At 42.8% G+C, this 26,169-nt stretch overlaps 1 protein-coding gene across 1 annotated transcript; it reads right to left on the bottom strand.

Moving 5' to 3' along the window:
• Positions 1 to 22,213: 22,213 nt before the first annotated feature.
• On the bottom strand, positions 22,214 to 25,540 carry LOC4346132 (uncharacterized). The gene is made up of 9 exons (XM_015794924.3): positions 25,287 to 25,540; positions 25,048 to 25,169; positions 24,476 to 24,529; positions 24,355 to 24,379; positions 24,102 to 24,224; positions 23,860 to 24,023; positions 23,420 to 23,489; positions 22,774 to 22,872; positions 22,214 to 22,492 (listed from the first exon to the last, which is right to left on the bottom strand). The coding sequence occupies exons 1-9, from the start codon at positions 25,491 to 25,493 to the stop codon at positions 22,415 to 22,417; spliced, it is 942 nt and encodes a 313-aa protein (XP_015650410.1). The 5' UTR covers positions 25,494 to 25,540; the 3' UTR covers positions 22,214 to 22,414.
• Between the last annotated feature and the right edge of the window lie 629 nt (positions 25,541 to 26,169).

The raw sequence follows: 26,169 nt of genomic DNA, 5'->3' as shown, positions 1-26,169 counted from the left end.
CGAACCAGTTGGGCTGGACCTGGTGGACCAGATCGAGCGCCTGTCACTTTGTCTGGCTCTGCCACGACACAACGTGTGGAGATTATGGGTACCCCATACCCACACGGCATGGTTATCCGACTAGTTATAGAGGATAACTTATATGTATGGAATATGTAACAGATCATGACTTGGGTATTACGTTTCCCTGTATATTATGGAACGGCCTAAAGTCCTGGTTTGATAAGATTGTAGAGTAGATTTAGGAAACCGATACCATATTGGTTAAGGTTTCTATCTTGTAACCCTGCCCCCTAACCTATATAAGGAGGGCAGGGAGCCCCTCTAGGGGCATGAGACAACCTGATCGTCAGATCAATACACACTCGGCGGATTCAAATCCCCAAACAGGAGTAGGGTATTACCTCTCATTGAGAGGGCCTGAACCTGTCTAAATCCTTTGTCTCCGCATCCATCCACTTTTAGGTCTCGTGCGCTACCCCGTTTTATTATTGCCGAAATCATGTTTCGACAGTTGGCGCGCCAGGTAGGGGTTGCGTCGAGTTTCCTATCAACGAGCGCGATGGAATCAATTTCATGAGTCGCCGACTTCGTTTTCGCTTTGGGAGTTTTCACTTCCTTTCCGTCGACCACTTCTTCAAGCTCCTCTTCTCTGACTTGATCCAAATCAGTCAGGGGGAAACTCAATCTGATTTTTATCATTATTTATCATATTGATTTTTAATCTCAGATTAACCTCTTGCTATTTTTTGTTGTTGTTCGCATATAATTACGCGGCACTATTGAGGCGATTGATGCTGGTCATGGACTCGAGGCGTCTCAGCTTTCCGGTCGATCGGCCGCGAGTCCACTCTGCCGGCTTGTCTTCGCCACCGCCATTGCTGATAACAACAACGACTTCACCACCGGCCTGCCTCCGTCGCCGCCGATTGGTGTCTCCGCCTACACGGCTGGCCTATTATGCCGCCGCTGTTGGGCGTCTACGACTTCACCGCCGGCCTGCCTCCGTCGCCGCCGACTGGTGTCTCCGCCTACACGGCTGGCCTATTATGCCGCCGCTGTTGGGCGTCTACGACTTCACCGCCGGCCTGCCTCCGTCGCCGCCGAGTGGTGCCTCCGCCTACACGGCTGGCCTATTATGCCGCCGCTGTTGGGCGTCTACGACTTCACCGCCGGCCTGCCTCCGTCGCCGCCGAGTGGTGCCTCCGCCTACACGGCTGGCCTATTATGCCGCTGCTGTTGGGCGTCTACGTCTTCACCACCGGCCTGCCTCCGTCGCCGCCGATTGGTGCCTTCGCCTACACGGCTGGCCTATTATGCCGCCGCTATTGGGCGTCTATGACTTCACCGCCGGCCTGCCTCCGTCGCCGCCGAGTGGTGCCTCCGCCTACACGGCTGGCCTATTATGCCGCCGCTGTTGGGCGTCTACGACTTCACCGCCGGCCTGCCTCCGTCGCCGCCGAGTGGTGCCTCCGCCTACACGGCTGGCCTATTATGCCGCCGCTGTTGGGCGTCTACGACTTCACCGCCGGCCTGTATCCGTCGCCGCCGATTGGTGCCTCCGCCTACACGGCTGGCCTATTATGCCGCTGCTGTTGGGCGTCTACGTCTTCACCGCCGGCCTGACTCCGTCGCCGCCGATTGATGCCTCCGCCTACACGGCTGGCCTATTATGCCGCCGCTGTTGGGCGTCTACGACTTCACCGCCGGCCTTCCTCCGTCGCCGCCGACTGGTGTCCTCGCCTATACGGTTGGTTGGTCACACCACCGTTCATGGGCGTCCACGACTTCACCGCCGGCCTGCCTCCGTCGCCGCCGACTGGTGCCTCCGCCTACACGGCTGGCCTATTATGCCGCCGCTGTTGGGCGTCTACGACTTCACCACCGGCCTGCCTCCGTCGCCGCCGACTGGTGTCCTCGCCTATACGGTCGGTTGGTCACACCACCGTTGATGGGCATCGTCATCTACACCGCCGGCCTGCCTCCGTCGCCGCCGACTGGTGTCCCAGCCTATACGGTCGGTTGGTCACACCACCGTTGATGGGCATCGTCATCTACACTGCCGGCCTGCCTCCGTCGCCGCCGACTGGTGTCATCGCCTATACGGTTGGTCGGTCACACCACCGTTCATGGGCGTCCATGTCTTCACCGACCGGCTGGCCTTCGCCGCCGCCGACTGGTGTTTCTGCCTGCACGGCTGGCTTATTATGCCGCCGCTGTTGGGCCTCTACTACTTCACCACCGGCCTGCCTACGTCGCCGCCGACTGGTGTCATCGCCTATACGGTTGGTCGGTCACACCACCGTTCATGGGCGTCCATGTCTTCACCGACCGGCTGGCCTTCGCCGCCGCCGACTGGTGTTTCCGCCTGCACGGCTGGCCTATTATGCCGCCGCTGTTGGGCGTCTACGACTTCACCACCGGCCTGCCTCCGTCGCCGCCGACTGGTGTCCTCGCCTATACGGTCGGTTGGTCACACCACCGTTGATGGGCATCGTCATCTACACCGCCGGCCTGCCTCCGTCGCCGCCGACTGGTGTCCCCGCCTATACGGTCGGTTGGTCACACCACCGTTCATGGGCGTCCACGTCTTCACCGACCGGCTGACCTTCGCCGACTGGTGTTTCCGCCTGCACGGCTGGCCTATTATGCCGCCGTTGTTGGATGTCTACATCTTCACCGTTGGCTCACCTTCGTTGCCGTCGACTGGTGTTTCCGCTTACACGGCTGGCCTATTATGCCGCCGTTAGTGGGCATCTTCGCTTTCACCGTCGACCGCCTTCGTCGCCGCCGACTGGTGTCTTCATTGTTATTGATGGACGACTTTGTTCCCACATTGGCCACTTCTGCCATCACCAAGGGGAATATTACAAAGCTAAGTCATCATTTATTTTATTCTTTATATGATATTTTTCCTTTTCCTCTGCCTCACTACACCAATTGATCTTCCATTGAGTAGTGAGTCGGGGGCTACAGATGTTATATCATATTTTTCATAATATTTATCTTGATTGCTTGCGACATAATCTGAGTACAAAAGTACCTATCGAGTTATGGAGTTCTATCTTCCTATGCTTTCCGTTTGGTTTGCCAATGGATGGTTGCCTTTGGGCCGATTCCTAGCACCCGGGGGCTCGTTGGATGGACCGAGTAACGCAAGGCGCTAAGTATTATTCGGAATAAATCAAAAGCATAGAGATAAGATAATTTATTTTCTACTCTTAATAATTGCAAAAGTACCCGAGTAGTAAACTCCGATCCGTGAAACTTTGTTCCATTAATGACGAACTCATGTCACTCATATGCATGTTTGGGAAGTGCTTAGGCCGACTCCCAGTGCTTGGTGGCCATGACTAGTCGGGCAGAGTGTTTAAACGTAATGAGTCATCTGCTCGGGGAAATCAAAATTGACAAGAGGAGAAATACATATTTATAAATATTTTAAAATACTTGATTTTTTCTCGAGTATTATATTTATATCAGATACTACTCATCCTATATGTTTGTTCTGCAGGATCCAGATCCAGATATGCATAAAAGGGATTCATGGCTTTAAGCTTATCTCTTACGCTCTAGGAATGGATCAGTCAGAACATCACCACCGGCCGCCTCGTCCGCCGCCGACTGGTGTTCTCGCCTGCACGGTTGGCCTATTATGCCGCCGTTGTTGGGCGTCTACGTCTTCACCGACCGGCTTGCCTTCGCCGCCGCCGACTGGTGTTTCCGCCTGCACGGCTGGCCTTTTATGCCGCCGTTGTTGGGCGTCTACGTCTTCACCGACCGACTTGCCTTCGCCGCCGCCGACTGGTGTTTCCGCCTGCACGGCTGGCCTTTATGCCGCTGTTGTTGGGCGTCCACGTCTTCACCGACCGGCTTGCCTTCGCCGCCGCCGACTGGTGTTTCCGCCAGCACGGCTGGCCTATTATGCCGCCGTTGTTGGGCATCTACGTCTTCACCGACCGGCCGCCTCGTCCGCCGCCGACTGGTGTTTTCGCCTGCACGGCTGGTCTTTATGCCGCTGTTGTTGGGCGTCTACGTCTTCACCGACCGGCTTGCCTTCGACGCCGCCGACTGGTGTTTCCGCCTGCACGGCTGGCCTTTATGCCGCCGTTGTTGGGCATCTACGTCTTCACCGACCGGCTTGCCTTCGCCGCCGCCGACTGGTGTTTCCGCCAGCACGGCTGGCCTATTATGCAGCCGTTGTTGGGCGTCTACGTCTTCACCGACCGGCCGCCTCGTCCGCCGCCGACTGGTGTTTTCGCCTGCACGGCTGGTCTTTATGCCGCCGTTGTTGGGCGTCTACGTCTTCACCGACCGGCCGCCTCGTCCGCCGCCGACTGGTGCTTCCGCCTGCACGGCTGGCCTTTATGCCGCCGTTGTTGGGCGTCTACGTCTTCACCGACCGGCTCGCCTTCGTCGCCGCCGACTGGTGTCCTCGCCTGCACGGCTGGCCTATTATGCCGCCGTTGTTGGGCGCCTACGTCTTCACCGACCGGCTCGCCTTCGTCGCCGCCGACTGGTGTCCACGCCTGCACGGCTGGCCTATTATGCCGCCGCTGTTGGGCGCCTACGTCTTCACCGACCGGCTCGCCTTTGCCGCCGCCGACTGGTGTCCTCGCCTGCACGGCTGGCCTATTATGCCGCCGTTGTTGGGCGCCTACGTCTTCACCGACCGGCTCGCCTACTTCGCCGCCGACTGGTGTCCACGCCTGCACGGCTGGCCTATTATGCCGCCGCTGTTGGGCGCCTACGTCTTCACCGACCGGCTCGCCTTTGCCGCCGCCGACTGGTGTTTCCGCCTGCACGGCTGGCCTTTATGCCGCCGTTGTTGGGCGTCTACGTCTTCACCGACCGGCTTGCCTTCGCCGCTGCCGATTGGTGCTTCCGCCTGCACAGCTGGCCTATTATGCCGCCGCTGTTGGGCGCCTACGTCTTCACCGACCGGCTCGCCTTTGCCGCCGCTGACTGGTGTTTCCGCCTGCACGGCTGGCCTATTATGCCGCCATTGTTGGGCGCCTACGTCTTCACCGACCGGCTCGCCTTCGTCGCCGCCGACCGGTGTCCTCGCCTGCACGGCTGGCCTATTATGCCGCCGTTGTTGGGCGCCTACGTCTTCACCGACCGGCTCGCCTACTTCGCCGCCGACTGGTGTCCACGCCTGCACGGCTGGCCTATTATGCCGCCGCTGTTGGGCGCCTACGTCTTCACCGACCGGCTCGCCTTTGCCGCCGCCGACTGGTGTTTCCGCCTGCACGGCTGGCCTTTATGCCGCCGTTGTTGGGCGTCTACGTCTTCACCGACCGGCTTGCCTTCGCCGCTGCCGATTGGTGCTTCCGCCTGCACAGCTGGCCTATTATGCCGCCGCTGTTGGGCGCCTACGTCTTCACCGACCGGCTCGCCTTTGCCGCCGCCGACTGGTGTTTCCGCCTGCACGGCTGGCCTATTATGCCGCCATTGTTGGGCGCCTACGTCTTCACCGACCGGCTCGCCTTCGTCGCCGCCGACCGGTGTCCACGCCTGCACGGCTGGCCTATTATGCCGCCGTTGTTGGGCGCCTACGTCTTCACCGATCGGCTCGCCTTCGCCGCCGCCGACTGGTGTTTCCGCCTGCACGGCTGGGGCGCGTCTTCACCGACCGGCTTGCCTTCGCCGCTACCGATTGGTGCTTCCGCCTGCACGGCAGACTTATTATGCTGCCGTTGTTGGGCGTCTACGTCTTCACCGACCGGCCGCCGCATCCGCAGCTGACTGGTGTCACCGCCTGCACGGCTGGCCTGTTATAACGCCAACTGATGCTACCTTCTTCACGGCTGGCTACATCGCTGTCACTACTAATAGGCATCAGTATCTTCAACACAAGCTGCCTACGTTTGCCATGGCTGCCGACTGGTTTCTTCACTTCCATGGCTGCATGATTCTGCCAGTGTTGATTGGCCTTATCTTCTTCACCGCCGGTCGTCTCGTCTGCTGCTGACTAGTGCCCTCACCTCAACGTCTGGTTTATACAGCTACCACTACTGATGGACATCATCGTCTTCCGTTGCCGACTGGTTATGCCGCCGCCGACTAGTGCTTTTATCTTCACAACTGCGCGTCTTCGCTACCAGTTTGCTTCTGTTGCCGCCGACTCGTGTTCACTTCATCACGGCGATGCAACTTTGTCATCATGGTGGAGCGACTTCATCTTTATTATCTTCGGCACTGGCAAACTCTATTGCTGCTACTTCGCAAGTTTTACTACTTCACCAACCACGACGTCTTTGTGAACCTCGACATCTCGGCATGCAATGCCATGATATTTTACTACAACAAGTGACTCTCCAATATTCAGGATTTCTACTTGGACACCTTCAACACATATCTTCAATCAAGCAATGACTACTCGACGACAAGAAGCTATAATTCTCGACTCTATGTTCAGTTGTTTCCCAACTAACCAAAGAGTCGGGGGCTACACAAATATAAGGCTCAAAATTTGACAAATTTTATGTCAAGCTGAAGAAATCAATTAATCAGCCAATGAGTCAACTCCAGGAGTCATTATCTTCATCTTTGCTTCGGAACAGACATTCTACTTCAACAACTTCAAATATTTCGGTTTAGACGAGTTGGGCAACAACATCAACTCTCCTCCAATTATTTGTCTTCACGGTTGGCCTACTACGCAACTGCCGATAGAGGATCTCATCGTTATCATCGGCTGCTACATCGCTATTGACTGGATCACCGACATCGTCATCTTCATCAACATCTTGTCAAGCCTCATCAACATAGCCAACTCTGCTGCTGTTGATGGGAAACTTCGTCATCATAGTCGGCTATCTCTGTTGCCGCTAATCATCATTACCGTTGGATGCGTTTGTCACCGCCGATTATTTTCTTCATCTTCATGATTGGTGGATTTCGCCATCACCGTTGATGCGCGTCTACGTCTTCATCGTCGGTTTGCTTTTGTCACCACCGACTGTTCTTTCGTTGTTGTTGGGCGCCTACATCTTCACTGCTAGCTGACCTGACTGTTGCCGACTGGTTTCTTCACCTCCATGGTTATGCAACTTCATTACATTTGATTGGTGGTATCTTTACTACCATTGACATCTTCCGTTACTTCCGATGAGCAATTTCGTCTTCATGTTGGTCATTTCATCTCCATGCCGACTGCGTCAGTTATTGCCAATAGACAATTTTGACTATGACAGAAGGACAAGCTATATGCTCAGGGGCTCATCAACTCAAGCGTGAGGATTATATCTCCAATTTGGACTTGTTCCGGATACATTCCACATGGATTCATAGTCATGAGTCTATTTTCTATGTTCAAAGACTGGACCAATTATTATTCCCCGTAAAGGTTATCAACCGAATACTTGCGCCAGTCGGGATTCAATTATTATATTTATTTTGGAGTATCCCATAAGGGATAATCATTCAGATCAGAAGCTATTCATATGAGCTACACTTGGTCTATATTACTCGGAAGATTTATTACTCGGGAGCATGTTATATGCGTCATCCTTTAAAGGGTGTCGAAGGCATATTTTTTGGCCTAGGCCTAATATGTCTGCAGCCCATATTTTCAGGTGTGGCCTGTCACGTTCTTTTAGGGACTTAGGCACTTTTTGCTTAGGCCAAAGTGCGCGTGATCAAGTGCCCAATACCTTAAAATCCTTTTATACCGCAGTTACTCAACTTTTTAGGAGTTGGTACAATGCATCTTAAAAGGTGTCAAACAGTAAAGCTTTATATAGCTGCCCCGCTGACTTTTTAATATAGTCATGGTGCTGTTTGGGTTTTTAAGCAATTGATTGGATACAATATCGTTGCTTTTCGCCACGTAAGTGTGCATTTTTATTGACCAATATTATGGCTTAGGCTGATTATATATTGTGGTCATTTTCTAGGCGGTTGGTAAATCCTTTATGAGTTTATTTACTCGGATTTTACACCACATATGCCATATATTTCCAGGTGTGGTGAAACCATGTGTCTTCTAGGGACTTAAGCACATCTGTTAAAGCAGTGTGCGCATGGCGTATGCCCAATACTTTGGAAATTTCTTTATTCACAATATACAAGCTTCTTTATAGCTATTTTGCTATATCACTCATCATATTTTACAAAGCAGTTGGTATATCACTCGGATCATGTTATTTGGAGGATTCACACCGCATATGCTATATATTGATATCAAGTCACTTGGTTGATTACGATTATCAAAACCACTCGGTTGGTTGGATTATTTATTCCTTGACTATATGCTTGGTTTGTTCACTTAACCGCATAGTCGAGGGCTACACCTATTAGGTGCATCTAGTCGATGCACCTGACTTTATTTTTCAGCCCTCCACAGTCTTCAGATTTGGTAAAAGTACTCGGGAGACCATGGCAAAGATGATTGAAGTACTCGGCTTTGGAGTAATCTGGTTCGAGAGAAGATTATCTTTTCGACTGTGAAGGTCTCAGGGGCTACTGTGGAGATTATGGGTACCCCATACCCACACGGCATGGTTATCCGACTAGTTATAGAGGATAACTTATATGTATGGAATATGTAACAGATCATGACTTGGGTATTACGTTTCCCTGTATATTATGGAACGGCCTAAAGTCCTGGTTTGATAAGATTGTAAAGTAGATTTAGGAAACCGATACCATATTGGTTAAGGTTTCTATCTTGTAACCCTGCCCCCCAACCTATATAAGGAGGGCAGGGAGCCCCTCTAGGGGCATGAGACAACCTGATCGTCAGATCAATACACACTCGGCGGATTCAAATCCCCAAACAGGAGTAGGGTATTACCTCTCATTGAGAGGGCCTGAACCTGTCTAAATCCTTTGTCTCCGCATCCATCCACTTTTAGGTCTCGTGCGCTACCCCGTTTTATTATTGCCGAAATCATGTTTCGACACAACGGCTGGGCTGCCCCTGCCTGGTGCGCTCGATTCGCTCGACCTGCACTGCACTATACGTACGTACGTACTGCACCGGAAATGTATACGTACTCGATACTCCCATGTACAGTATGTACGTGGTGCACATCTTGTATAGTTGTGGGCTCTCCTTTTGTTCTAAAATATAATCATATCATTTTAGGTAAATATCATTTTAGGTAAATAGCTGATACAGTTCCTGGAGTTTCGCTTTAGACTCAATTTAGTCTTTTGGGTTTCAAATCGTCTAAACAAGTCCTCCAAATTAGTTATTTGGGTTAATATGGTCTTTGGAACCGCAAAAAATGCCACGTGAGCATGCAAGTCATCATCGCATATAGTGGTATAGATGAAATGGCCATTCTACCCTTATATACCATATACTTCATCCATTTCATATTACAAGACTTTCTAGCATTACTCACATTCATTGTTAATGAATCTAGACATATATGTGTGCCTATATTCATTAACATCTATATGAATATGGGTAATGCTAGAAAGTCTTATAACCTGAAACGGATGTAGTACAAATGAAAGAAAAAAAAGAAGATAAATGGTTCACATGTGTATGATCGTTTCAGAATTGCCACTTACGATTGCTGCAGCCAAGCACTGATCGCGTAAATTCCTTTGTCGGCCACCTATCCGCAACAATGCTGGGCCTGGGCTGGCATGTTATTTTTTTTGTTTGTCTTTTCCTTCTTTTCTATATGGTATATAAGGGTAGAATGATCATTTCATTCATACCGCTGCATGCGAGGATGACTTGGTATGCTCACATGGTATTTTTTGGGTCCAAGGACTATATTAATGGTTAATTTGGAGGACTTGTTTGGACGATTTGAAACATCGAGAACTAAACTGAGCCCGAAGCGAAACTCCAGAGACTATATTGGCTATTCACCAAATCATTTTTAGAATAGCGTCTAGTCAAACATTTTAAACTTTGAATATTATAGTAAAAAAATAAAAAAAATCAATCATGTAAAATTGGTATTACAATATTTATCATTAAACAAACTATCATAATATAACTCTTTTTATTTAAAACATCTTACTTTTAGATATATTATTGGTCAAACTAGCATTTCAAAGATTATGTCAAAACAAATACTCGCTCCGTCCCAAAATATAAACATTTTTTAACTTCGACACGATCTTTGGGATGCTACTTTGACCAACAAAATCTATAAAAGTAATATGTATTAAATAAAAAAAGTTGCATATTACTCCCTCCGTTTCAAAATGTTTGACACCGTTGACTTTTTATTACGTGTTTGACCATTCGTCTTATTAAAAAAATTAAGTAATTATTTATTCTTTTCATATCATTTGATTTATTTTTAAATATACTTTCATGTACACATATTGTTTTACATATTTCACAAATTTTTTTAATAAGACGAACGGTCAAACATATGCTAAAAAATCAACGGTGTCAAACATTTTGAAACGGAGGGAGTATAATAGTTTGTTTAATGATAAATCTAGAAACATCAATTTTACATGATTGATCTTTTTTATTTTTTATTATCAATAGGCAAAATTTAAAATGTTTGATTTGATACTATTCTAAAAATATTTATATTTTAGGATATAGTGTCTGTATGTTTCCAAGTTGCCTCCTGTAAATATTTTCTTCATCCATTCCATATTATAAGTAATTTTAATTCTTTTATCAATCAAATATTTTAGTTTAATCAAATTTATAGAAAAATATTTTAATATTTTAAATACAAAACAAATATATTATTAAGATATATTTAATCTTACATCTAACAAAATTAATTTAGTATTATATGTTGTTATTTTTTTAAAGTTAATTAAAACTAAAAAGTTTTAAGTAGCAAATAGTAAAAGCGATTTATAATATGAAACAAAAACAGAGGCAGCATACCATACTGTCTATACAGCTAACTTTTGTACCAACCTATATTCCTTTAACTTTTGTACCGTTTATAAACGCTACTTCTCCAAATATGCTAGTACTAATTGATAGTACATCTCGTCTCGATCACACTCTCTTATAAGCTCGTGTAGATATTACTCCCTGTGGAGATTATGGGTACCCCATACCCACACAGCATGGTTATCCGACTAGTAATAGGGGATAACATATATGTATGGAATATGTAACAGATCATGACTTGGGTATTACGTTTCCTTTTATATTATGGAGCGGCCTAAAGTCCTGATTTGATAATATTGTAAAGTAGATTTAGGAAGCCGATACCGTGTTGGTTAAGGTTTCTATCTTGTAATCCTGCCCCCCACCCTATATAAGGTGGGCAGGAGGCCCTCTAGGGGGCATGAGACAACCTGATCGTCAGATCTATACTACACCCGGCGGATTCAAATCCCCAAACAGGAGTAGGGTATTACCTCTCATCGAGAGGGCCTGAACATGTCTAAATCCTTTGTCTCCACATCCATCCACTTTTAGGTCTCGTGCGCTACCCCGTTTTATTATTGCCGAATTCATGTTTCGACACTCCCTTTCACTCTCTTTTTTCATTAAATCTCTTACCACAATTTCATAAGCCTAGCTTACTCCCTGTCTTTAAAAAGGACAATTATACCATTTACATTTTAGCTTTTTTTTTGAAAACCACATTTTAGCTTAAAAATACAATTCTATGGTATTATCTTCCCCCTCTAACCACCCTCATATAGTCACATATTTAAATTTCTTCCCATCTTATTATTAACAACCCTCCTACGACTCTCTCCTGTTCCTCACTTACGGATACCGTCCAAGTCATTTTTGTATCCCAGTTATTTTGTTTTTTTAAGTAATTGACAACCCATTTTATTTGCTGAACACATCATCCTACGTGGAGTATTAATTATGATCTGCAACACCCTTCCTTTAATTTAGATGTGTTACACTGCCGCATGCATTGATCGTTCTTTGTAGCAGGTGGGTACTCGGTTAAGGCTGTCTTTAGTTCACAACAAAATCGAAAGTTTGGTTGAAATTGAAACGATGTGACGGAAAAGTTAGAAGTTTGTGTGTGTAGGAAAGTTTTGATGTGATGGTAAAGTTGGAAGTTTGAAGAATTATTTTGCAACTAAACACGACGTAATTACACTAGCTAGCTCTCTAAATTATTAGTCCCTCCGTTCTACTCCATCCGTCCCACAAGAGTATTCCTAGTATCCCAAGGTAAAACTAGTGGAGAGTAAAAAAGACTAAAATATCCCTCATTATTGAAAAAAAAGTTGTAATGGTGATAGATAGGTAAAGTGTATTTAAGGGATAAAACTTTCTTATTTTATGTGCTAAGCCTGAGTTCAGATGAGGGGGTTCCCAACCCCTCTCCCTCGTATTCCACGCGCACGCTTTTTTAAACGGCTAAACGGTGTATTTTTTATAAAAAGTTTCTATATGAAAGTTACTTAAAAAAATCATATTGATCTATTTTTTTAAAAAAATAGCTAATACTTAATTAATCACGTGCTAATGGACCGCTCTGTTTTCCGTGTGGAGGAGTTGGGTTCCCAACTCATGGTATCGAACACAGCCTAAGGGTAGATAGAGTGGTAGAAGTTGGTTTTTTTGGCACAAAATTTAAACTCCATAAGTTGAGTTTTTTTAGACGGAGGAAGTATGATATAAGATTTACCCTTCTAACTTGTCTCACAATAATAATATATATAAGGGATTTTATTATCAAGAATACTTTATTTCCCATTTATCGAGTCTTTATAGTTTATTTTCCCAGCTATCTCTTGTGCTACTACCTAATTATCACCTTGTGTACTACGGCAAATTGGCACGTTCTTTTTCTACTCTCTTCATTTCAAATTAAAATATTCTCTCATATTCATATTCGTAATACTGGGATATGTCATATCTCTATACTAAATTTATTTATTTTGAAACGAAAAGGATACTTCCTTAAATTTTATTATATAAAAGTAATATACTCCTTCCGTCTCATAATATAAGAGATTTTGGATGGATGTGACACATCCTAGTACAATGAATTTGAACAACCGTATGTTCAGATTCATTGTACTAGGATGTGTCGCATCCATCCAAAATCATTTATATTACGGGACGAAGAACGTAGTTTGACTAGTTAGGTTTCTTGTTTGTGGAACGAACCCCACCCAGTTGAAGTTCTAAACTTGACACGAGTGCTCGCATTTATGACTATTTATTCTTTTAGTGGTAGGCAACGTACCCATGATAGTGAGGAGTCCGTGGTGACTTTATCAATCTCAAGATATGTGAGCTTAGTTTTCTGGAGGTGTGCTCATAGGGGTAGGGTGTGTGTTCATAGGGGTGAGTGGATGCGTGTTAGCGTGCCGATGACAAGTCATGTCACAACGCTGTTGATACGAAAAACACACACTAGCCTGGGAGATCTGCTTAGCTCCAGTGCAGGTCCAAGACGTTGATGAGATGCGGGCGTGCCAGTCAGTTTGATCCTGCAACTGACAAGATATGTAAACAAGATATCAATAAGCCGATCGGCTGACAAGCCGATGAAGTAATTCCAGCCGATACCGATACCAGCCGATAGCAATAGGGTTTCGAGCTATCGGCTATGTGTTTGATGTGGGGTCTGACAATTGATGTAGATAACAATATAAAGTCAATCAGCTGATGATGATATAATATAACAATAATATAATCCAGTAGAAACCAATCGGCTAATAATGATAGAGTAATCACTGATCCGAAGGTTAAAGCATACATCGGCTGGAGGTCTGATGTCATAAAATCCACAAGATTAGATAAACATGAAACCTTTGTTGTCATCGGCTAAATCCAACTTATATGTATATGCAATCCTTATAAACCGATGCAACGTCTAGTAACTTATCGGCTAGCACCCCGATAAAACACTAGCATGAACCTATCGGCTTAACAAGATTTATATTATCAACAACAATCTAGTAGGTCGAACCTAACCGATGCAGCACGAGATTGTATACGATAATCTAATACTCGATGAGCCGATAGATCTGTATAATGTGATGGATATAACAAATCTATTTACAACAGCATTGTGATTGTAGAGATATATCGACTAAGACAGAAGATCAGACTTAACTAAGACAGTTCCAACTAAACCGATGTGTCTCTAAACACAATGCAATTAGAGATAGAATTGAGATATCAGGTAGGCAAATATATCAACCAAACAAGAGCGATCCAAGAGATCGAAGCGATGCAGCCTTGAACAACACCAACGTGGCCAATAGATTCACCAGGGCCGGCGAAACGTAGGACTTACCCCTTCGCCGGATATCGAACTGAACCGATGCAGCCCCACATCGGGTGCCTAATTCCGCTGGATGATAATTAAAGACCTCGGGAAAGAGGGTGGCGATGCGCCAAGAGTAGTTGTATTGATCTAGAGATTGATAGATTATAGTGACCCTATGTGCACATATTTATACCCATGTGTAGATACTAGTCCTTGTCGGATAAGAAAGAAACTTTCCTAAAGATAAAAGGAAAACATAAATTCCTTATTGGACACTGAACACACTTTCCTAAAGATAAAAGGAGACTAACAAACTACTCCTAATTAATAGATAACTTGCCATGCCGCATCTCCCTTAAACTCGGACTCTTCTGGATAAATTTCCTTTAATTGATCCAACTCCACCAAGAACACAATTGCTGGCGATTTGACGACTCCCATCGGCCGATTCCAAGACTCTGAAGCCGATACTGACTCTAGGCCAATGATGACTTCGGGCTTACAAATTCTGGCGTTAACAAGCGCACGCTTGCATGCCCATCCATGTGTGCTATTAATTAATTAGGCTGTGTTTAGATCCAGGGGTGAAAAATTTTGGCGTGTCACATCGGATATACGCACACATTTGAAGTATTAAGCGTAGACTAATAACAAAACAAATTACAGAGATTCCGCCTGTAAACTACAAGATGAATTTATTAAGCCTAATTAATCTGTCATTAGCAAATATTTACTGTAGCACCACATTGTCAAATCATGAAGGAATTAGGCTTAAAAGATTCGTCTCACAAATTAGTCGCAATTTATGCAATTAGTTATTTTTTAAGCATGTATTTAATAATTCATGGAGGTATTTAAACGTTCGATGTGACATGGTGAAAAATTTCGAGGTGGGATCTAGACAGAGCATTAATAGTAGTATTAAGTCATGAAATGACGTATGGATGAATTAAATTCAGTCGTCAGACGGCATTAATTAACAACACTCCCCCGACGAGCGTAATAAAAATGCCCGACATTAATTAATTAACAATGTGCATAACTGTGTATATATATGCATGCTAAAACAGAGCGAGGCCAATTAGCCGTACGTACGTGATCGGTGAAGCTTCATGCATGTTACTCATGACATGACATTTCAAACCTAATTAAATTGACTGATGTGTCATGTACATGTGATAAATTGTGTATAACATAATTAAATTGACTATGGAAGCAGCAGCCAGGGGTGAAAATGGGGCGGGTAAGATCGGATCACAATCAGAGTTTTCATTACTGTCGGTAACCGCGGTTACCGCCATTACCGCGGGGTACGGTAATAGAAATACCGCAGTATCCTCCTTAATTTCAAATAAATTTAGAAAATAATTTGAATTTTTAATAAATTTTGCACGGTTTCGTACGGTTTTTCACGGTTACCGCGGTAACCGTGCTTACCGCCGGGGCGCGGTAACCCTGGCCCCGATGGTTTAGGAAACCCTCATCACAGCATTCTCATATCCTAACCTACATCTTACTTTAAATTCGGAATCGGATATGGGTAGTGTCGGATAACACATCACTCATCCCGTATTCTATCCCATATTAATTTCTTCGAATCGGATTCGGGAACGGATATTTTTTTATGTCCAACTCATGAATATTTAATGTAAGAAAACTATTAAAGTGCTAAAAAAGATACATCAAGGAACAAATTATATAATATTGCACGTGAGCTCATAAAAAATAGTGATTAACTAATCTTTTATTATGTTTATAGGTGAATTTATAATAGATTTTCACATATGTTTCATAATATGTGACATGCGGGCGAATACAACCCTTCCTGTATTCTAATCCATATATTTTTTTTACAGATTTGGGTTCGAACTCGGATAATATCGGGTATCCCATTTTCTCTCCCATATTCCTCCCGCAGGCCTCGGATCGGTTGGGCGGGCGGGAAATATCCGCCCCATTTTCACCCCCTAGCAGCAGCTACTATACCGATCGACCACATCACGTACTTATACGTATATATATACGTACGGACACAAATACAACTATATATGCAAGGGCAGATCCAGTGATTCATCTGTAAAGTGTGGACCTACGTACGTATCTACAGCATGCACGTATTCGTGTGTGTGTAATAGGTGTTAATCGAAGGACCTATATATACGTAATACTACTTCCATTTCAGGTTATAAGACTTTTTAGCTTTGTTCACATTCATATAAATATTAATAAATCTAGGCGCACATATATGTCTAGATTTATTAACATATATATAAATGTGAACAATGCTAGATTTATTAACATATATATTATAATATGAAACGGAGGAAGTAGGAGTTATGGTGCCCATCGGTTGGCTTATTTAGGGAATAAACCAAACGACATATTTGCAAACGAAAAATAATTTGTAAATAAAACTTTTATATATGTATTCTTGGCGAGCTAAAAGCAAAGGCTGAAAAATAAATTTCGATAAAAAACCTCAAAACCAACTCAAAATTTAGGGTTAAAAATTTAAATTTTGGCTGATAAGCATAACCACAATCGAAAGATGATAGGTGACGAATAAATTTTTGTCACGTGAGCGTCACAGATTATGAACTGTGACGAAATTTTATGTTTTTGTGATGTAAAAGAAGCGTCATTTATCATAAGATTTCTTGTAGTGAGGCCACATATATAGGTTGTAACCGTGTCATTGCATGATCTACCGACCACACGAGAGTATACTGCATGCATGCAGACGATGTATACGTACTCGTAAAGGAAGTCGTTTAGGACAATGTTTAAGTCAAACATTGGGAATATAAATTATGAATAACTCTCAAGTTGTTAAGTTTGAAAATATAAAAATTATATGAATAGATTTGTCTTGAAAAATACTTTTATAAAAGTATACATATATCACTTTTCAATAAATATTTTTATAGAAATAAAAAGTTAAAATTCTGTTTTGGAGACCGTGTCGCTAACCAAAACAACTTTTTTTATGAGTACGGAGGGAGTACACGGAGGTTTTAATTAATAATGACGGTGGTTCTGGTATTGTACGTGCATATGCATGAGATATCAGAGTACTGTACGTACTAGGTGAGATGGGCAGATCGCAATTAAAGGTTTGGTTTGGTTTAATTTGGTTTGGCCCTGTATACATTATACTAGTTTCTGATTATTGGACCACCCTCTGCATGCATATGCAGCTAGCAGTTTTTTGCAATGCAGATCGAGGCAGATAATATTTAGAGATGCAGCCACTACTGTACGTTACTAGTACTACTGTTGCCCGTGTACGTGTGCATGGGCAACTCGTTAAAAACCCTAGCTTTATGAGATGATCCAAGATAGGCCGGCTGGCCATCGATCACTATACCAATACAGGCTTAGAGCTAGCAGGGTACAATAACATAATGCAGGTATGATAATGCATGCAGGCTTATAGCTAGATAACTATTCTGAGCTCTTGAGGGGATGTTCCCTGGTTGTTTACATATCACTTAAATAGTTATGAAAAAATTTTAGAAGATGTATTAATATGTGATATATCACTCCACAAATATGCAACTTAAAATTCAACTTTCACATGTCACAACAAAAAAAAAGAAATTAATTTACAGCTAGTTAACGTATATTTATAGTCAAATTTTATTTTTTTTCGTTGCGATATGTAGAAGTTGAATTTTAAGTTGTATGTTTGTGGAGTGATATACTACATGTTAATGCATCTTCTTATTTTTAAAAAAAAATTATAACTATTTGAGTGGCATGCAAGCAACGAGTGAATGTTCTTTCCAGAGTGTAAAATTTACTCCCGATATACTAGCTCACTATTACTACGCTAGTGGATAATTAGATTTTAGCTATATATCCATGGCATGATAGTCAATAGATATAGCTAGTTTTTTTTTTTGAGTAATAGATATAGGCATATAGCTAGTTGGCTTTACTATTAGCTTTGCTATGTTCGGACATGTTAACTTTTCCTTGAATTCGTCATATTGGTGTACCTACCCCCCCTGCAGGTAATCTGCTTATGTTATGCTCTAACTAGTAAAACCTGCTTTATTTAGATGAGGGAAGAATCGTACTACACATTTGTTGGAAGGACGGACAACGATAATCAATTTCTCTCTTTTTCAACATGGCCATGGAAAGTTTTTTAAGAGTAGGTAAAATAGCAAACTATTAACCAACTATAAATATATTTTAATAAGATAAAAAATGAGAGAGAAGAGCAGCGAGCTACAGATCTGTAGCCAGCTGTAGCACGGACTCCAAGACGCAATATGTGTATGATATGTGGGACCATATATTAATACACTACAAGATAATTGAGCTATTGCCACCAAATTATTACAGCAAAAAATAATTCGTAGCAATATATTATACTATTGCAATGATAATTTTTCTGTGGCAAATAATTATTTTTTATTGCAACGATCTACAATCGTTGTTTTATTTAGTACTTTTGTTGCAATAGAAAATGAGATATCGCCACAAAAAATCGTACTATTGTAAAAAACATGTTCTATCACCACAATTTTAATTTTTGTAGCAATTTATATAGTACATGGTACTTTTCACTATTTTTTGTTGCCACGATCAACAAATTCGTTGCAATAAAAAAAATTGTTATCTCATAATTTAACTTAATTTTTTCATATGGACACGGATTAAGACAAATTTTATATAGAAATTATAGCTCTCGACGAGATCTACAATTTTATAGGTGATAACTTTTTCATTTGAAATCTTTTAGATATTCAAATATATGATTCAAATCTCAGTTAACTAGGCTCAAATGGAACGATATGTATTTTCCAACAGAATTGATGCGTAGGTGAGTTGGTAAAGGAGAGCACACCTGAAGGACAGGTCTTGGGTTCGAATCCTATCTAAGACACAAAATCAAAAAGATAAGTAGATAAATAGATAGGATGATAGATTAATATTTGTACTTTTAATTTGGTACGTAAAACTAATGCTACATATGGAGTGGTGGCAATAATTTTTATTACAACGATGCGAAGTGTTGCAATATGACTTTTTGCCACATCCATTCCGTGGCAACATCTAAATTTATTACCACAAAATAAAAATCGTTGCAATAACCTATTACCACGTTGTTTATTACCACGGCTAGCAACGATCTTACAATTGTGGCAACATGTATCTATTGCCACACTTTTAGTATTGATGCCACGATTTTTTTTGTGGCAACAAATGATTTTTCTAGTAGTGATAGTATAGTAAACAACTATTGTATAACTTGGCTATTAAATTGGCTATAGATGAATTGGAGCTAGTAGTGGGCTATACTATTAAAATTGCTCTAATATGATTTGACAGACGTTTCTAGGGCTCTTATTCGTCCGAACACTTGACCCTGACTCCACATTAACGACTGTCCTTCCACCCAATTCCCCACATCCTTGCATCGCATCTCCAACCCCTACCTCCACGCATCCAAGGGTGCTACAAGGCTACAACACTTCCAACTTGTTTAGTTCCAAAATAATTCTTCAAACTTTCAACTTTTCCATCACTTCAAAACTTTCCTACACACACAAACTTCCAACTTTTTCGTCATATATTTCTAATTTCAACCAAACTTTCAATTTAACCAAACTTTCAATTTTGGTGTGACCTGAACACAGCCGTCACATCGCCACCACCAGAGTTCAAAAACAAAGCTGGGACGTAATCCCGGGCGTGACGAGTAAAAATCCAAAATTTAACCATTCTGATTTGCCATGCGTGCATCGACGTGTTTTTCAAGCTACTAGCTACTAGTAGTACGATATGTTTAATGTTCAGGCACAGTTCGAAATCTGCATGGATCGATATCGATGCATTCCATTTAACATCGTATCGTCGGACCAGGTCTCGGTTCGCAGTGGCTGAAAAAGCACGAGGGGTTGTTTAGATTTAGGGGTGTAAAGTTTTAACGTGTCACATCGGATATTATATAGGATGTCGTATGGGGTATTTGGACACTAATAAAAAACTAATTACAGAATCCGTCAGTAAACCGCGAGACGAATTTATTAAACCTAATTAATCCGTCGTTAGCAAATGTTTACTGTAGCACCACATTGTTAAATCATGGAGTGATTAGGTATAAAAGATTCGCGTCGCAAATTAGCCGTAATCTGTGTGTTTAGTTATTTTTTAGTCTATATTTAATACTTTATGCAGGTGTTGAACGTTTGATGTGATAGGATGTAAAAGTTTAGAGTGTGATCTAAGCAGGCCATGAATCACTAACGAGGCAACAGCGGCGTGCACTGTGGAATCGACCAATTGATCGATCGATCATAGGTCTCGGTGGATGATGAATTTGGATTGGCGGCCGGCAAATCACGCATGTAGCAAAAAGGAGGAAGCAGCGAACCAAAAGTCGGACACAGGCATGTCTGAGATAGATACAAATTAACGGCCGGTCTTTGTAGGCAGTCAACACCTAACAGTAGGATCGATCTAAACCTATAGATGTAAGGAGACATATATACTGTGTATCTAACGTACAGTACACTGTATTACAACATATATAAAACTAGGTGATACCTCGCGCTTTGCTGCGGGATTCATGTATGAGTATATGTTAAATATGTCGAAATGATGAAAGTTAATGTTGAGAAAATAATGCGAGGAAGATGATTTGACACATATTTGTTGATCTCTGTAGTATAATATTATAGATGATGTGTTATGCTTACATGAGATTTAAAATAGGCTAGAATAGTAATTGGTAGTAAGTGAAGATGTGGCATGCTTGTATAGGTTTTTAAATGGGCTAGAATAGTAATGCTAGTGGATGATGATACGGCATGTTTGCATGTTGAACTTTAGCTTCTAATAATTATCAGTGGGTATCAATTATATAGAAAGTATATATACTACTTTCGTCTTATTAAAAAAGCAACTTCAGACTAGGAACCTACGTTCAGATTCATGTTTAGAAATTGGTTCTACGTTCAGATTCATGTTTAGAAATTGGTTCTTTTATAGGACGCAAGAAGTATATTGGATAACCTCCATCATCGGTATAAGGGTCGTATGGTGTCAGTGCGGGGGGTGCCGTCACTATTCAGAACCTTAGAAATTAGAGACCCCAAATCTTAATTACATGAAGCAGTACTAAGCATACTTAATTAGTGATATGGTTAAAATATTAAAGCCCAGAAGGTCCGGAGTATGACCCAGAGCTAAGGCCCTGTTTAAAATTTTTCACCCTCTCATATTGAATGTTTGGACACATGCATAGAATATTAAATATAAACGAAAAAATAACAAATTATACATATTACGTGTAAATTGCAAGACGAATATTTTAAGCCCTAATTGCTCCATGATCTGACAATATGGTGCTGGTAATGATGGATTAATTAGGCTTAATAAATTCATCTTGTAGTTTACAGGCGGATTCTGTAATTTGTTTTGTTATTAGTTTACGTTTAATACTTCAAATGTGTATCCGTATATTCGATATGACACGCCAAAACTTTACACACCTGAATCTAGTCACAACCTAAAAGTGGAACTTAAAGAGTAATACCTAAAGCTAAATCGATTACCATAATCACATTTTACAAGTTTTTGTGATTTGCCATCTGCCTTTCTACGTAAAACAGTCAATCTCACCTACTTCTAGTAGAAACATTTTACAGTTGGGCCGAGTTTAGTTTCAAATATTTTCTTGAAACTTCCAGCTTTTTCATCACATCAAAACTTTTCAACACACGTAAACTTTTAACTTTTCTATCACATTATTCTAGTTTCAACCAAACTTTCAATTTTAGCGTGAACTAAACACACCGTTGGTAGAAGTAACAGTGCTAGCTTCCCTTCATGGCTTCATACAATACCGTTGATTCCTCGGACCCACTTACCACAAACAGAACTATACAGAACATTAATTACTACTCTGTATTTACTACTCGGCCCTTAATTACTCTGCGGGCCTCCCCAGCTCTACAATTTATGGGCTGGCCCATCTGTCTCCCAGATATAAGATGTGCCCCTTGCAAAAAGACATTGATATAAGATGGACCAAGGTGACAAAACGAAAAATTGAGGCTCAGTGAACTGAAAATAATCTGGTGAACTATGTCGATTCCTGGTTACATTCCCTGGCATATTTACAACATGTAGTATATATACTGGTCTAGCTGAGAGTAGCAGATTCAGGAGTCAAAAGACCAGGCTCTGGTGAAGTAATTACAAGTTTACAACCTCCTATGATAGGACAGCCGAAGAGTGACTCAAGCTGCTTTATACGCAAATGTTGGTCGCGACTCTTGTTCCTCATCTTCCGCTACCATCCAATCTAGCTTAGGGCCCTAAAGCAGGAAAAGGAAGACATAAGGGCCTCTGTGCATTTATACAAACCGCATAAAATGCAGTTGAAGCATCCAGTATTAGCTAATTATGCCAATCATAAGTCAACGAAATAGGTCACAAATATGAAATAGATAAGCATTACGAGATAATACATAACGGTGTGTTTAAATGCAGTACATATCATTTGCCAAATGTCAGGGGATAGAATGAGAAATTTCCTTTTGCTTGATAGTATAGTCATATGGTAGGATAACTTTAGTCCATTAATGAAAATGCATACCTTTCCCTGACGAATGATGGTAGGGTAGCTTCCCGTCATATCAACCACAGTAGACGGGTCAGCAATTCTAGTACCTCCATCGACAATGAAATCAAGGCCCTGAAAATGGAATCACCAATTAATGAAGCGTATCACGCCAATTTGTGTTTCAGCATGACCCAGGAATGGGTACACAACTGCACATCAAAGTAACGCAGAATGGACGCTATGATAGTTTTACTAGACATTCCAAGCAGTTCGTTACAATTTTTACCTTTTTACATATAATTACATCAATCATATTTAGTAAAAAATAGCTTCATGTGAAAATAGCCAGCAACTGCAACTAACAGAGTCACACCCACAATTGTTTTGTAAGTCAGGACTTTTTGCTTCAGTTACTACCATACAAGCCAGAGCTGCAGAGCAGATCATAGAGACAACTTGTATAAAAAGCCTAGTAGATGATAACTATGAAATCTACAATAACGGGTCAGCATGTACTAATAACAATATCACCTATAATTCTTTATAAGAAAACAACAAATGACACTCTTTAAAAGATCAATACAGTGGAAAGTGTAACGCCATTGATACACAAAAGCTCTTTTAATAAGATCATAATGTGCATAGTTTCTAGTGTATTGATGGAAGTGAAGATATATACCTGTTGCTCATATATATCAGCAATGATAACCGGGTCAAGTATCCATTCATCCTCTGACAGAGATTTGACACTGTAAATACAGGAAAAGGAGTATGACTATGAGTATATTGTTTAAGAAAGAAAAGTTGATAACACGACATCTCGATCATTATCAATTCCTCATTCCTTTCAAACGCTAAAGAAACCTAAGCTCCAGAAATTACTAAAAAAAAGAGAGCACAAGAAATCTCCGTTCGTTTTTAACTGACAAGACCAAAACAGAGAGGTACATATGCACGATATAGTATTGTGAATGTTCAAACATGCCAGCAGAAAAAATAAAGTACTTTCTCCAAACTATTTGATGGTATTATAATTCAGCAATATAACACAGCATGTCACTACATAGAGCAGGAAACAAATAAAGTAAATAAAAAAAGGTAGTTACAGCCTAGACCAACCTTGTGCAGATCAAAGGCTCATCAAGATTTTGCAATATTGCTTCACATATGGGGTCATCTGGAAGTCGGACACCAACCTGCCTCCTTTTCGCGTACCTAGTAGATGATCCATGCCTTATGCATTGTTTGGGCAATTCCTTGGTTGCAGGTAAAATAAAGGTGTACTGCACAGGATTAAATAAACAGGTCATTTGTGAAGTACTACAAAACTATGGCCAAGGGTGAAAAGAAGATATGCTTACAGGCCCAGGTATTACACGCTTGACAGCACGAAATATGTTAGCTTGCCCTTGGTTAGTGCCTCGAGGAAATCCGGTTGTGTAGGTATCAATGTCTCGTAGCGAGCGGCACAAGATGCTGAGAGGCTGCACAATTCAGAACTGGTATAAATACACAGAATCTACAAGTAGGAGGAACTGCTCCCAGGTTGTGTTTTGCTTGAGAATAATCATCAAACTCGTACAAAAACATTTTTTACGTCTTTGCATATCTTGCCTTTGAATCTCCAATGCCTTTGATCCTGAACAAGATAACAAATCACAAATCCCCGTTAGAACTGAAATGCATGCTTGCTTCTGTTATTCAACATACTAACAGATCAAAGGCTCAGTTGTACCTGCGAAGGCGCTCGACAGAGTCATTGTTACTGAGATCACAGACGATGGAGTAGCTGGAAAAAATGATACTATAGGTATTATTTATGTTCCCAGTGCATTATGCAAAACAATAAGAGATGGAAAATTCAACAGCACATTTATGTATCTAAATATGGTCAAACAAAACGCACAACGAATTAGGACCAATGCAAGCTACTACTATCAGTCTTCTATAAGTTGATTTTGAGTGGAAATCAAGGCTTAAATCACAACATTTGCAGAGAAACTATTCAGAGATTGCTGTGTCTGCCCATTGACGAGCATGTACTTGAATGGGCATGCCATACTTAATATTGAGTGGAAATGAAAGGCTTAAATGACAACATTTGCAGATAAGTTATTCAGATATTGCCGGCGTCTGCCCATTGCCAAGCCAAGCATACACTTAAACGGGTGCACCGTGGGTATCAACTATCAACCGCAATTCTGCAAAGTCGCGGAACGCCACCTCACTAAACTAGACAGTGGCAGACTCCTAGACAAGCAAAGCAACCAGACGAACACGCGGTGAGACTGAAAGCGGTGGGCGTACACGGTGTCGGTAGGGATGATGCCGACGGCGCCGCGGTTGATGAGTTCGACGACGGGCTCCAGCTTCCACGCGTCCTCGCCGGATGGCTCCACCTGCACCCGCAGCATCCCGGCATCCCCTCTCTACACACGCCCCCACCCCCACCAATCACCACCACCACCACAACACAAGTTCAGCACACTGGAGTTAGCCGCGACGGCGACGAGCAGCGGATAGAGAGAGAGAGAGAGAGAGAGTACCGTGAACTGGCGCTGGGAGGCGTACTTGAGCCGCTTGGGGTTGCGCTTGTGGAGGGCGACGACGGCGAAGGAGGCGCGGTGGGGAGGAGGCACCGCGGGGAGGCGGAGCTGCGAGGAGGAGGAGGAGGAGGCGGCGCGGCGGAAGGGGAGGCGCGAGGAGGACGCGGCGGCGGCGGCGGCGGTCGCCGTGGCGGTGGCGGTGGCCATCGGAGAGGGTCGGGGTTGGGTTGGGTTGTCGCCGAGTGGGGGAATCCGCCGCGGTTTATGCCGTTCTCGTGATCGAATCCACGGGCGGCGCGTGCGTTGGGCCTTGGGCCGCACAAGGCTTCACTCAGCCCACGTATTTTTCTCGTGGGCTCTACGGTGAAGTCCACGTATTTTAGGAAGGAATGAACTATGGAAGAATTTTGTAGAAAGCTTATAGGAATTGTCAGCATGAAAAAAATTCCAATGGAAACCTAATTGTATTTTAGGAATTACTGTTCGAGATGAACGTTTCAAATCTACAATTTTAAAGAAAAAAATTGCAAAAAAAAAACACCCCAAATGTCATCCCGAGTTGAGTTTAAGGTTATCTCCTTGTTGCATATACTCTTTAGAATTCACATTGATTTGGGATTCCTGCTATTGTTTGGTGTTTTTTCCCTCTTCATGCATACTAGTATGTTGTATTACCTAGCATATTCCTTAATAGAAATGGCCTTAAACATATTTATTTCTTAGCAATACCAATACTTATATTGAATCTAACAAAAAAAACCTAACAAATGTCGAACCCTGCGAAACAAACGCAACAACTCATCTCTTCGTCGCTTCGATGTGTAAGAGTGGAGACTCATGATCACCGTCGTTCATTGACGTGCTGAACATTATGACTTTTATG

This window comes from Oryza sativa, chromosome 8, assembly GCF_034140825.1.
Source record: "Oryza sativa Japonica Group chromosome 8, ASM3414082v1".
NCBI lineage: Eukaryota > Viridiplantae > Streptophyta > Magnoliopsida > Poales > Poaceae > Oryza > Oryza sativa.
Note: the sequence above shows the minus strand (reverse complement) of the source record. Positions and strands in the feature narration are given on the sequence as shown.